The sequence below is a fragment of the Suricata suricatta genome, chromosome 12 (assembly GCF_006229205.1).
Source record: "Suricata suricatta isolate VVHF042 chromosome 12, meerkat_22Aug2017_6uvM2_HiC, whole genome shotgun sequence".
In the NCBI taxonomy this organism is placed as follows: domain Eukaryota; kingdom Metazoa; phylum Chordata; class Mammalia; order Carnivora; family Herpestidae; genus Suricata; species Suricata suricatta.
In genome coordinates, this window is record NC_043711.1 from 88,238,283 (window position 1) to 88,253,140 (window position 14,858).

General features: G+C 39.4%; 1 protein-coding gene across 2 annotated transcripts in view; it reads left to right on the forward strand.

Annotated features, from left to right (window-relative positions):
* TOP1 (DNA topoisomerase I) overlaps positions 1-14,858 on the forward strand; it is an 89,664-nt gene that overhangs the window by 23,334 nt on the left and 51,472 nt on the right. For both annotated transcript variants that reach the window (XM_029919052.1, XM_029919051.1), the window contains exon 3: positions 5,685-5,787. In XM_029919052.1, the coding sequence (XP_029774912.1) occupies positions 5,685-5,787 (103 nt within the window). The remainder of the gene's footprint in view (positions 1-5,684; positions 5,788-14,858) is intronic.

Genomic DNA, 14,858 nt, shown 5'->3' on the forward strand with positions numbered 1-14,858 from the left:
TGAAGTAAGAGTGAAAGGAATTAGCGGTTACAGGCCTCTTGTTTTCTCAAGGCTGCCTCCTTTCAGGGGTCATCCTCCTAGGTCTTTTCAAATGTTTTAATGCTAGCTTTTGGAACAGTTGTTGTCAAGTTATTAGGTGACCTGAATTCACAACCAGTGAGGTTTTCTGGTGATTTTATATGTAGTGATTTGCGTCTTTCATTTCTAATCTATCAGTCAAGTTCAACACAGTTCTTTTTGCATTAACAGCTGCTTGAAGTGGCAAGCTCCTTTCTCCAAAACATTTTAATAGTATCTATTCTTAGATGAATTCTAGTTAAGGGGTAGGGGTACATTCTTATTTGAAGTGATCTTTAGGCCACAAGTCTGCTTTCTATAAATATTTTCACCACGAGGGCTATAGATCAGTTTGCCCTTACTGGCTTCACTTTTTCACTTACTGTCTTCTCTTCTGAGCAGGATCTGTAGTCGGATGGTCTATGGTTACCCTAAAGTACAGTATGACGTCAGTTAGTTCCATCATTTCTCCATTCTTCCTCCCACCCATCTTCATTCTGTACAGCTTTCCTGTCGGAAAGCACCTTGTTCCCCTAATCACGTACACCCAAAGTCTTTGAGTTGTCTTTGACTCTTCCCCTGAGTGTATTTACTATACACAGTCCATCTGTGGAGTTCCTGGGTTCTATTTCCATTTTCTTCAACAAGAGTTTTACATTTTTCCTTTTCTTTTCTGCTCCTTGCTGTCACTTTTTCCTAGACTGCTTAAAAAACAACTAGCTAGTTATTTACCTTTCTACTTACATTGCCCTTCAATTAATCTTCTTTAAGTATGGCTTTTATTTTGTTCCTTTTCTGTTTGAAGTGGCTCCTGTCATCCTTAGAGTAGGACACCCTGGCTCTTGGGTTAATGTTATCTATCAAACTATCTCTCACTGCTCCTTAACATAAATCCTCTCTTGGGCTAAGCTAGTCTTCTCCTGGTATCCTTATGTAATAAAAAAATAAGGGAAGGAAAGAAGCATAAAGATAGTGTTTAGCTTTATTATTAAAAGTTTCAAACATGAACAGTAAAGGGAGGAGCATAATGAACTCCCCATGTATCTTAGACCCCACTTCAGTAACTGTCAGCTTTTTGCCAGTCTTGTTTTATCTTTGCCCATATCCCCCAGATTTTTTTTTTCTTGCCTTGATATTTTAAAGTGAATTCTAGACATCACATTTACCTAGAAGTACTTTTGTATGCATCTGTAGAGGTTATTTATCTATCAGTTTTCCTGGTGTAGACCATCTCTACAGTTTCTCTGTCAGTTGGTAATTTTGTTTGTTTATACTCTCTTAGTGTTCTGTAGGTGTCTCATTTTGTTTTACCTCTGTCATTTCTTCTCACAGGACCCAGCCTGCCATGTGGAGCTATACTATAGCCATTCAGATATTTGAAGTTGTCATATGTTAAACTTTCTGGTACCTGTCACCTCACACATAGCATAGTTTGAGTATATGATTGATATGACATATCTAATAACTTCTTTTGAAATTAAGGGTACTTGGGGTTCATATATTTGACATGAGTCTTATTTGTATCACTGGATTATTAGCTACAGCATTAGGTTTCTTACCTAAGATGTTATGGTGTTGAGTTTTTAGATTAGCAATTGCTTTAAAAGACTTGGAGATGGCTTTAAAATCAGTTTTGAAGTTTTGTGCCCTTAAAAAGATAATATTATCGGTAGAATAGTTACCTGAAACCTACCTGGAATTACTTTCAGTTCATCTTTTACTTAGTTTCCTTTTTTTTTTTTTAGTGTTTAGTGCTTTTTAGTGAATTAAACTACCTTTTCCTGTGCATATGAGTGTTTGTCAAATCTTGGTAATTTAAAAAAATAACTTATTTTTTATTATACAAGTGATTCATTATGGGCAAAAGTTGGAAAGCAAGACAAAGTAACACACAATCTCAGGTTGCTCATAAGTTTACCACCCACGATAGCTACTTTTAACATTTGTGTGTGTCTTGTAGTCTTTTTAATATTATTTCTGTGTGTGTTGAATTATACACAGAGCATTTTTTAAAATAAATATTGTGTCCCTGCCATACTCTGGCCATAGTAGCAGATCCTAATGTTCTGTTTCCTATTTGTTAAATCTGACCCATAACCAAAATGAAACCACACAGACTTCATTTCAGGTTGTAGTGCTGGTGGCATGTTTTGCTATTATTGTGGTTTTAACCGTAAGTTGTTAGTTTGGGGCAGACATAATGTGGGTATTTATTACTGTCATAAACAGGGGCCAACCTTTGTGTGTTGGACTCAACATTTTACCATTCTAGACTTGAGACTTAGAGAAGTTAGAGGGTTTTGTGTGCTAGGTGGAAGATTGGGTTTAGGTTCTACTGTTTTTTGTGTTTTTTTTTTCTTTTCTTCTTACACCATTTGATTTTATTTTTCCCATCTCCGTAGGATGAGAATTTCTTATAGCTAGGGATATGGTCATCAAATTTTTGCTTCCTTAGGGCCTGGCCCAGAATAGATGGTTAGTGGGTTATGCCAAATGTGGCTTCTTCTTTCTTTCTTTCTTTTTTTTTTTTTTTTTTTTTTTTGCTGTGAGCCAGGAATGGGATGAGCACACACATTGTTATCAATTGTTACACAAAACATGTGACCTCAAAGTTTGCAGCTTAAAACAACAAACACTTGTTTTCTCATATAGTTTCTGTGAACCTGAAATCCAGGAGCACCTTAGCTGGGTGAATTTGGCTCAGGGTCTGTCATGAAAGTGGAGTTGTCTGAAGACATAGCTGAAACTGGTGGCCCTACTTCTGAGATTGTTTACTCCCATGGCTGTTATTAGAGTTTCACTTTCTCATTGCATTGGCCTCTCCACTAGGGTTGCTTGCGTCTCCTAACAGTATGGCACCTGGCTTTACCCAGAGCAAGGAGAAAGACCCAGTGCCTTGTATGACATGCTGGCAAAAGTCACATACTGGCATTTCCATTTTATCCTGTTTTTTAGGAATGAGTTCCTAAGTCTACCCTGTACTCAAGGAGAAGAAAATAAGACCACACTCTTGAACAGAGAAGTGTCAAAGAATCTCTTTGACTGTTAGACAGATTTAAAAAAAACACCACACGTTTTCAGTACATAAACTTCCAGTTGATTCATATTCAACATTGGTGTGACCTGACCCCAATGAGCCATGTTTTTAATAGGCCTTTAGGATAATTGTGATACACAATAAAATTTAAGAGTCACTAACCTAAATATGGAGGGAGATAACATGTTCACAGATCAAAAGACTTAACAATTTTTAATGTCACATCTCCAGATTGTCCTGTGAACACAAACTTCTCAGCTATTTTTTTCCTTCTTCTTTTTGGAAATTGGTGCACTGAATATAAAACATTTATGGAAATGCCAAAGGCATAGAATAGCCAAAACAATTTTGAAAAAGAACAAAACTATAGTACTTTTATAACCTGATTTCAGAACTTACTGTGAAGAAAAAATTACTGTGATACTACGGTAGTCAAAATAGTGTGTGTTTGTGTAATAGAGTCCAGAAATAGACTTAAAATGATGTGGTCACTTCATTTTCAGCAAATAGGCCAAGGCAATTCAATGAGGAAAGGGCTGTCTCTTTAAGAAATGGCACTACAACAACTGGGAATCTTTATAATGAAAAAAATATGCCCTCTCCGTTACCTCTGTAAAATTCCTAGAAAAAATTCACAAGACATATGTCTAATAAAAAAATTGTAATCTACAGTGTATAAAGAACTCTTAGAAAACTAAAATATATATAATATATATGTGTGTATATATATTTAAAGTTTATGTATTTTGAAACAGAGAACACTTGTGCACATGGGAAAGGGAGAGAGAGAGAGAGAGAGAGAGAGAGAGAGAGAGAGAATCCCAAGCAAGCTCCGAACTGTCAGTGTGAAGCCCAGTGCAGAGCTCGAACTCACAAACTGTGAGATCATGACCTGAGTCAGATGCTTAAATGACGAGCCACCCAGATGCCCAAGAAGACAAATATTTTTTAAATGAGAGAAAGATTCAAAGAGATACTTGACCAAAGAAGATACTTGAGTGGCCAAAAAGCACATGATAAGATGCCCGTTATTTAATTAGGAAATGTGATTAAAACGATAGTGAAATACTACTACATACCTGCTGGAATGGCTGAAATTACAGATTGATAGTAGGACATGTTAGAGGATTTATAGCAGTTGGAACTCTAATGCATATTGGTGGGAATGTATAATAGTACAATCACTCTGGAAAACAGTTTGGCAGGTTTGTATAAAGTTAACATATACTGAGACGCCTGGGTGGCTCATATGGTTAAGCGTCCGACTTCGGCTCAGGTCATGATCTCACAGTTTGTGGGTTCGAGCCCCACGTTGGGCTCTGTGCTGACAGCTCAGAGGCCAGAACCTGCTTCACATTTTGTGTTTCCCTCTCTCTCTGCCCCTCCCCCACTCATATTCTGTCTCTGTTTCTCAAGAATGAATAAACGTTAAAAATGTTTTTAGGTTAAACACACATTTATCATGTAACCCTGTGATTTCACTAAATATGAACCCCCCAAAAATGAAAACATGTTTACAAAAAGACTTGTATATGAATGCTCATAGCAGATTCATTCATAATAACCTAGAAATGACTCAAATGTACAGCAACAATTGAGTAAGTAAATTGCAGTATATCTGTAACAGTGGGATTCCACTCAGCAGCAAAATCTTAACCAAATGCTGATAGATCCAGCAACATGGATGAATGTCAAAGATATGCTAAGAAGTCAGACACAACAGTAAAATTTGTATGATTTACATTTATACAAAACTTAAGACATATCCATAGTGTTAGCAAATTAGTAGTTGCTTTCGGCAGGAGGTGGCTTCTGGGAAGATGGGGGTTGATTGGGAATGGACACAAGGGAAACTTTTTGGGGTGATGGGATTGTTCTAAATCTTGATTGTGGTGGGGATTACACCTGTGCATATGTTTGTTGGACTTACCACACTGTATCTTTAAAATGTTTGTATTTTTCTGCGTAGAAATTATGCTTTATTAAAGTTGATTTAAAAACATATCTCTTGGGGCACCTGGGTGGCTCAGTCGGATAAGCATCGGCCTCGGCTCAGGACATGATCTCACGGCTCGTGGGTTCGAGCCCTACTTCGGGCTCTGTGCTGACAGCTTAGAGCCCGGAGCCTGCTTCTGATTCTGTACCTCCCTCTCTCTCTGACTGTCCCCTGCTCGCGCTGTCTCTCTCTGTCTCTCAAAAAATAAATAAATAAATAAATATCTCTTTAGGTTTAGATTTTCCAGAACTTAACATAGATAACCGTCTCATCTTGAGAGTCAGTGTTCAAGATTTATCCTTTTGTATCATTTATGACTTAGTCTCAGTAGTACCAGATATAGGGAGAAGAATGCCAAACTGTTAACTTCCTTTTACAGTAGAATTTGTTCCCATTTCCCCTTCATGTTTGTAACACATGTCTTGGTTATAGAGGCAGGGTAATGGAATGCCTTGTCTGGGCGGCTTTGTGATATCTTTCCTTCCTGTGGCATGTGCTGTTATGGCTACCTTCCATTTGAATCGAGTCATTGTGCTTCTTGGGCAGGAGATAGCTTATGACTCCTCTTAACTGACTCTTCTCTTACGGTTGCAGATTCTCATAAACACAAAGATAAACATAAAGATCGAGAACACCGGCACAAAGAACACAAGAAAGACAAGGAGAAGGACCGAGAAAAGTCCAAGCATAGCAACAGGTAAGGTCAAACCAGCAAGTCCCTCATCATTTGGCAGTGGGTTGACTATGGCTTAGCTCATCTGGAATAGGTAGGCCTTAACCTGAGCCACAGGTGAATAGCATGGATAGCAAAGTAAGCAGAGTATAGCCTTGATGATTTGGGCCTTACTGGGAATGCTGCTGTTCACATCAAGATTTACAGAGCAAGTATGGTGAATTCTCTTTCAATATATATTTTATTAGAAATAGAATTTTTAACTAAGTCTGCTATGAATTCACTGTTAACACATGAGGTCCAGAGAAGTTGCTTTGACAAAAGGTGTGACTGGATTGGAGACTCGATACATGTATTCTCTCTACTTTAACAGGTAAAAATTCTTACCTTGAGCCCCCATGGTCAAGAGCCCCTGAAATCATATGCAAAGGTTGGGTATATGAGATTTTCCTGGAGAGAGTGAGTGTAGTTTCATCAGATTATCAGAAGGGTTCAGCTCTCACAGAAGCCAGGGACCTCTAAAATAAATGAAACCCAGTAGTGCTACCCTTGGGGATTCAAGCCTCAGAAAGATGTTTTCTTTTTTGTTTTGCTCCCATTTTTTTGGTGTAGGAAGCAAGTTGTTAAGCCCAAAGACTTTGTGTATCTTTGGATATGGGACCCCTTGTTGAGGACTTACGCTTCCATTTTAAGTTAAAGGCAGTTGTTGGGGAAGAGTGCTATATGATATTCCCAGAGTGGCCTACGTTTTGTTAAAAGGGGATGTTAAGATCAGTTTTGTGTTCGAACAAGTACCTCCAGCTTAGAATTTCTTAGAACTATCATTAGCTTGGCTTATTATCTACAGGCAAGTCAAAAGTGAGAATTGTTTTCCAAGTCTGTTCTTTATATGAACAATTAAAATATTTTAAGATATTTCTTAAAAAAATTTTTTTTAAACGTTTATTTATTTTTGAGAGAAAGAGAAGAATGCAAGCGGAGGAGGGGCAGAGAGAGAAGGAGATGCAGAATCTGAAGCAGGCTCCAGGCTCTGAGCTGTCAGCACAGAGCCCGACACGGGGCTTGAACTCATAAATGGTGAGATCATGACCTGAGCTGAAGTCGGATGCTTAACTGACTCAGCCACCCAGGTGCCCAAAGATATTTTTAATGAATTGCTTTTATGAATAAGTCTCTATGAATCATTAAAAAATAACCAGATTAGGGGTGTCTGGGTGGCTTAGTCGGTTAAGTATCTGACTTCAGCTCAGGTCATAACCTCGTGGTTCACGAGTTTGGGCCCCTCTGTGCTGACAGCTCAGAGCCTGGAGCCTGTTTTGGATTCTGTATCTCACTCTTCTCTCTGCCCCTTCCCTGCTTGTTTTCTGTCTCTGTCTCTTTCAAAAATAAATAAAAACACGTAAAAATGTATTTTTCAATAACCAGATTCTCTCTAGTGGAGACATTGCTTTATGTATCCTCTACCACTCCTGTGGTCTTTCTTTCCCCCACTCATTTCTTACCATTTGATCATCTAGTTTCCATGTTCATTACTCTGGTGAATTCTTTTTTTCTTTATTTTTGAGACAGAGACAAAGCACTAGCAGGTGAGGGGCAGAGAGAGAGGGAGACACAGAATCTGAAACAGGCTCTAGCCTCAGAGCTGTCAGCACAGAACCCAACGTGGGGCTTGAACCCACAAACTGCGAGATCATGACCTGAACTGAAGTCAGACACTTAACCAACTGAGCCACCCAGGCGCCCCAATTCTGGTGAATTTATTCTGAGTAGTTAAATCCAGTCTCAGTTCACCTGCATCTTTTCTTCAGTTTATAGTTGTTCATCTCATAGTAGCATCTACCAAAGTAGATTTGAGAGCAAAGAGTATTGCCAAGAATAAGGGACTTCATTTAATAAAGATAAAAAAGAGCCAGTTAGGAGGGCATAACAGTTACAAATGTTTATGTATGAATATCAGAGCCTTAAAATTTGTGAAGTAAAAACTGATGAAACTACAAAGAGAAATGGACAATTTATACTCAAATTTTGCGGTCTTTCTCAATTGGTAGTATAAGCAGATCATCATTACAATGTAGAAGACTTGAACATCACCAACAAACTTGATTTGATTGAAATTTATAGAATACTCCTCTCAACAACAACAGAATACAGATTCTTGGCACCTAGAGGATTTTCTCAGATACACCATATTCTGGGCCCAGCCCTCCTTCAAACCAACTTTCCTTGCTTTTCATGCCTCTGTCCTTTTCCACCTTTCTGGCCACCATTTTTATTTCCTTCCAATGCACATAGTAGTTCTCTGTCTGGCTCTCCCTCTGCTACCTCTCTTGCCATTTACCCATCTCTCATGTTCCATTTTTTTTTTTTAATGTTTATTTATTTTTGAGAGAGAAAGAACAAGCACGTGCAAGCAGGGGAGGTGCAGAGAGAGAGGGAGACAGAGAATCCGGAGCAAGCTCCATGTTGTCAGTGCAGAGCCCCGTATGGGGCTCAGACTCACAAACCATGAGATCATGACCAGAGCTGAAGTTGGACGCTTAACCAACTGAGCCATCCAGGCGCCCCTAATCTCATTTGAATTTAATATGCTATTAAAATATGCCTGAAAATATGCGATTACTGGTTCTGGAGTACTCTCTTGCCCTCTTAATATCATTTTTTTAGTTACCGCTTAGACTTCTTTCAGGTATGGTTTCTGCCCACCCCCTCATACTGAGTGTGACTATCAGTGTGCTCTCTGGCACGTTGAATATATTCCTATCACAGTAATTGCCAAATTGTGTTGTTACAATTGTCTCTTTACTTCTTTGTATTCCCCATTAGACTCTGAAAGTCTCTTAGAGCAGAGCTGAAGTCAGTTTTGTTTTATATTCTCAAGGCTTAGTTTAGTCTCTGGTGGATAGCTGGCACTTACCTAGGGTTTATTGGATCAGTGAGTGGATGATCAGTGGGTACACCAATTGCCATCCTCTCTCATTTTTTCACATATTCTTAATCTTTTACAGGATAGTTCCCTCTGGCTCCATTTTTCAAACAAGTTTTTTTTCCTGTGTTTTTAGTAAAATGTACATCATGTGTTTTGCAGTTTCACAGTGGCATTAAGTATATTTACAGCATTGTGTGACCATCACCAGTATTCATCTCTAGAACTTTTTCATTGTCCCAAATCTCTCTGAACCCACTAAACCATGCGTTCCCATGCTCTTCCCACCCCCTCGTTCCTTGGCATTTCTTTTCTACTTTCTGTTTCTGAATTTGCCTATTTTAGTATTCATGTAAGTAGAATCACAAAATATTTATCCTTTTTGTGTCTGGCTTATTTCCCTTAATCAGTGGTTTTTGAGGTTCGTCCATACTGTCACTTACCAGGATTCCATTCCCTTTTTAATTTTTATTTATTTTTTTTTTTTTTAATTTTTTTTAGAGAGAGAATCTGAGTAGGGAAGAGGGAGAGAGAATCCCAGGCAGTCTCCATGCTCAGCTCAGAGCCTGACACAGGCCTCAATCCCATGACACTGGGATCACGACCCGAGACAAAATCAAGAGTAATATGCTCAACCGACTGAGCCACCTAGGCACCCCTCCATTCCTTCCTATAGCTGAATAACACTCCCCTTGTGTGTCTGTACCACATTAAAAAAAAATTCTCTTCCTATGTTGGTGGATACTTGGGCTATTAGCATGTTTTTGGCAGTTGTGAAGAACACTGCTGTGAACATGGGTGTACAAGTATCTATTTGAGTCCCTGCTTTCAATTTTTTGGGGAAATACTTAGTGGAATTGCTGGCTCACGAGAAACAAGTATTTTTATCCTGCCTGTCATGCTTCTGTGGTGGTTGATGTGAAGTACCCAAAAAAATGAGGTAATTTTTAACCATGAAGAACTTCATCCTGAGGAAAATGCTGTTAAAGAATGCTAATTTCTATGTTACCATGAGTCTATTCCCCCCCCCAAAACGTTTAAAAAATCCAGGTTAAAATTTAAAACAAGCTTTTTAAGATGAATTCCTTTTTCTCTGGCACATCTGACTTCAGCAACAAAAATGTATCATGGTGGGAGAAAAGATGAGGTAGAAGTAGCATAAAAAGCTTTGGGAAATTGGTTTGGCCCTGTTCTGTTTTCCCAAAATCTCCTTTCTAAAAATAAAGGGTATTATTTTGGTGTCCTTTTTCTTGGAAAGCCCATTGTAGCTTAATTGCCTCAGTCTGGAAGAAGGCCTCATCCTGGTCCCTCTGCTTAGGTCTCCCTTAACCTTGCTTATTAGGTCACTAACCTTTTTCAACTCCTCTTCAGTTCCTGCATATCAATACAGATTTCAGAGGGGACTTAGAGGGGACAGGGGGACTCCAACTGTGAACTGTTTAACAAATATGAGGTGGTGTTTTGTACACCTATCAAGCCTACTTTTCCAAGATTATAGCCTAGGCAAATTCGTTTGTACCTTTTAGTATTTTCTTCATTTTTATCAAAATGCTTAAGAAGTAATAGCCTCTTTGACAAGAGGCATTGAAAAACCTGGCCTGAGTTTCTGTTTACACATGACTAAATCTAGCACTGGATCTCTAATTCACGTGTGAGTAAGTTTAAGACAGTTTAACCAGATGATGTGTTGCAAGCAGACTTTTAAATACTTCCTGTTTTGACCTCTACTGACATACTGTTTGCAACAAAGCAAGTGAATTGGTTTATATTTCATTAAAATCCTGTACACTGTGTTCCTTTTTTTTTTTTTTAAGTTTATTTATTTTAAGAAAGCATGTGAACAGGGAAAGGGACAGAGAGAGGGAGAAAGAGAATCCCAAGCAGGATCTATGCTGTTAGTGGGGAGCCTGACTCAGGACTTGTATTCATGAACTGGGAGATCATGACCTGAGCCAAAATCGAGAGTTGGATGCTTAACCGACTGAGCCATCCAGGCGCTTCTGTTTCAGTCTTGTCTTCCTTTTTTTAAGTGACTTCTAGTCTTTCTAGTAGTATTGGGTTTCTCCATTTTCCTTCTGTAGCAGAAGCCCAGAATAATTAAGTTTATTGACATGTTCTCTTAAAAAATGCTTCATTTTATTCCAGTATTCACTGATCAGCTTGACATGATTTTGTTGGTGTTATGAAGAAACACGTGTTACACTAATGTGTTTCTGTCTTTCCTTTTCTGTTAGATATATGACCGTCAATCATTTCTCATTAGGCTACACTTAGGACCCAAATCCAGGAGACCTCTTTTCTCTTACACAGTAGCATGTGCTGCATACTTGGAATGCCAGAGAAAAGGAAACCAGCCTTTTTGATGAGACAGTATGAGATGTGGATCCATCCCTTAGGAGATCCCATCTTATACATTCTCCTGTGTTGTTCTTTCTTAAGGTACAAAATAAGGGAGAGGGTATGAAAGATCATTCCATCTTATCTCTTTGTGTGGTCAAGAGTCTGAGGTGACCTGCCCAAAGTCACATGGTGGTGTGTTAGCAGAGCAAGGATGAGAGGCCAGGGCGTCTGAGTTGTTGTCTTTTGTCCCCACTACATTATTCCTTCCAGTAAAAAGGAAAAATCTCCTTCCTAAGGAAGGTCAGATGTATAGCTGAACTGCATTAACACAAGCAATTCTTTCTTACATACAGTGGTTGGCGGCTCAGGTTTTAAAACGCCAGACCTTACAGGCACTGCCTCTTTCTCTTTGGGCCCAAATCCCTGAAGGTTTTGGCCACAGAAGTATTCATGTCATTAAACTCTGACACTATGAAAACTCCATCTCTGACTGTCGCCTTTTTGGCCCATAACAACACAGGAAGAGTTTATACCAAAGTCAAATAAAAATAATTTCTTCTATTATTTATCTCTGGGACTGCTTCTTTCTATTAGCATTAATATTTAGCACTTCAGGTCCTTTTAAAATATATATAAATCCTGTCAAAAGGAACAAGGAATATTTTTTCTAGATGCTGAGGAATCACTGGGCTTGTAGGATCTCACCAGATAGTTTTCTTGAAAAGTTGCATTCTTAGCCATAAATTCTCTTTAGAACTAGTCCTCTTATGTAAACAACATTATCAAAAGCAATTGTATGTATTTGGGGGTGGGGGCTAGTTTTAGAAATAAAGAATCGTCATATATGAAAAATAAGATTCCTCCTGCTAGGTTTTCCCCCCTCCTGCTAGTTTTTGACTGTGCGTCTCTTGCCAACTTTAAGCCTGGCACTGAGGCTGGAGTGACAAATTTGTGGAAAGGCAGGGAAGAGAGAAAAGCTCTGCTGTGAAATAGTAAGGGAAGTGCTTTTCCAGCCATGTTGGCAGTGCTAATCTGTACAGTCAGTGTGAGAAACATCTGAGGACAAAGATGCTTTTGGGTTCTGCTTTCTCTTCCATTTCAAACTGTACCTGAATTAGAATTGAGAGAATGTAGGATCTTAGGAAAATGCACTGGAATTAAGCAACCAGTTCTTAGGGGAAGGATTTCTTAAAGGAATCAAATTTAAAAGATGTTTTGCTCTCGTTTTTGTGAGCTATTTGGGAAAGCCCTGCCACTTAGCTGCAGGTCCCTAGATCATCATGTCTGGGGGAAATGGACAGTTAACCTAAGCAGACAGAGAAAGTTAGGTACTTCAGAAACAAAACAGAAGTACCACCACCATTCATGTGGGAGCCAGTGTTTAGTGAAAAGTGCACAAAAAATAGAAGTTGAGAATCCAGGTTCTATCATTTACTGTGTGTCCTACATTTACTAGTTGTGTGTCCTGATTCAAACTGTTTAACTTCTTTCTGGATCTTATTTTCCATTTTGGTCAATTGTTGATATAGCAGAATTGGTCTGGTAAGCCTTTTCGGTTTGTTGGGGAAGAGAAGTCAGTCAGTGGGATCTTGTAGATAAAAGGTCTTTGGAAACTTCAACATACTAAAAATTGAGGAAGGTGATGGTGGTGGTGGTGGTGGTGACGACCATAAATCCTAGTAGAGGATCATTCAGATAAAGTAGAGTCGTCAGTTTTGGTTATCTTTGAATCTAGCTTAGTAGTTATTGATAACATCCACTTTGGAGCCCTCGTTTTTAATTCTGTCTAACTCTATTATAATGAACTATAATAATTTATCTTCGAAGACCTCATGGTAGGAAGGGGATTTGAGCTAGCCACTGAAAGACGGTTAAGGTCTTGACAAGGGAACGCAATGGCTAGAAAGATGGCAATTCAGACAGAAGAGTTTTACACAAACGTGGACAGTCTAATGTGCTTTGCTTTGGAAGGAATCCAGTTAGATAGACCTTGGGTTATAAGAAGGTGGTATAGAAAATAGGGCCCAAAAGAGCAGCGTGAGGCAAAACTATTAAATGTTATTTTTGCAAAGTTGGGACTTGATTCTGAAGGAAGCTAGAAGCCAGTGAAAACAGTTGAGAAAAGAAGATACAGGACTTGGTCATAAATGGCGTGAGGGGGTCTATAAATAATTTCTAAAATTCCATTCAACACAAAGTTTTGATAATTCTTGTGATTTTGTTTAGTAACCTGTAATGGTGAGGTATATGAGGAGATCTTCATTTCTTAGAGGCTCTCAGAAACTGCTGCGTTCTTTATCCAGAGACAGCTTTTGAATTTACCTGGAATTTTTTATTTAGCAAACAGTATTTAAGCCGTAATTGCCCGATTTCCTTGAAGGAGCCACGAATGTCCTCCCTCTGCAGCCACGAAGCTCTCCAGGCTCTCCCATAGGAGTTCCCCGTGGCCCCACTGGCTATGCCCTGCTGTGCTCTCCTTTGAGGAATGGCCCAGTAGCAGGACGAGGTTGTTCTCCTAGCCGTTAATGGCTAAGTTCTGTTCTCAGAAGATAGCAAGCCTCCTTTTGTCCCTGTCTTTTTTGTTTTGTTTGAGAGGTCACGTAACAGTGGTCGAGTGTCTGACTCCAGCTAGACTGCCTTTAAATCCTTATGACCTCTCATTAGAGGTGTTCCTTGATGAGTTACTTAACCTTTCTGTGTCTCAGTTTCCACATCTGTAAAATGGAGATGCTAATACTTACCTCAGAGTTTTGTTAGGAGGATTTAAACTGCTTGGAAGGATGGATGGCACTAGTGCTGCTAAGTATCTGTTGGATATTTTTATTGGTGATAGAGGACAGTTTCTGTTTTCTTTAACATATGTAAATGGTTTCCCATTGCCAACATCCTAGCTCCCCAGAATATCAGACAAAAGTTTGTTGTTTTCCTCTGAAGAGGTAGCAAGTGCCTTCCTGGGGCAAGAGGAAAATACTTTTTCCTCCTGGCTTCCTGCTGCCACGCCCTACTTCACACTTCTGCCTCAGTGCCTTAGAATCCTGGTCAACCTTCTCTGTTGTCTGCTCAGCTCCAACAGAAGTCACAGACCAAAGGTTTCACTGTCACTTTAAAAATAGTGTAGTGTAGGTTACTTTTTTTTGTAGCATCTGGAGATGTGGCTTTGAATCTTTCCATTTGTTCTCTTTGGCATTGACTTTTGCTTGTCCAGGCTCTGCTAGTGTGGTGGATCGAATCCCCAGACACACAGGGGCCCTGAGCCAAGGAGTCAGCTTCTGTACCTAGCCAATAATTGGTGCTTTCTCTCTCAGGACTCTTTTTTTTTTTTTTTTAATGTTTTTTATTTATTTTTGAGAGACAGAGACAGCATGAGCAGAGGAGGGTCAGAGAGAGAGGGAGACACAGAATCTGAAGCAGGCTCCAGGCTCTGAGCTGTCAGCACAGAGCCTGACGAGGGGCTTGAACCCACGAACCGTGAGATCATTACCTGAACTGAAGCCGGAAGCCTGACGCTTAATCGACTGAGCCACCCAGACGTCCTTCTCCCAGGATTCTAATGGTGAAATTAATATTTCATCCAAAAATGTGACAATTACAGAAGTTCTAGGAATGTTAGCTACTGTTTGTATTTTGGCCTTCAGTCTATCCCAGATTAAACACATTCTTTTTTTTTCTTAATGTTTATTTTTGAGAGAGAGAGTCACACACACACAGAATGTGAGCAGGGGAGAAGCAGAGCGGGGAGACACAGGATCTGAAGCAGGCTCCAGGCTCTTAGCTGTCAGCATAGAGCCCAGCCTGGGGCTTGAACTCATGAGCTGTGAGATCATGACCTGAA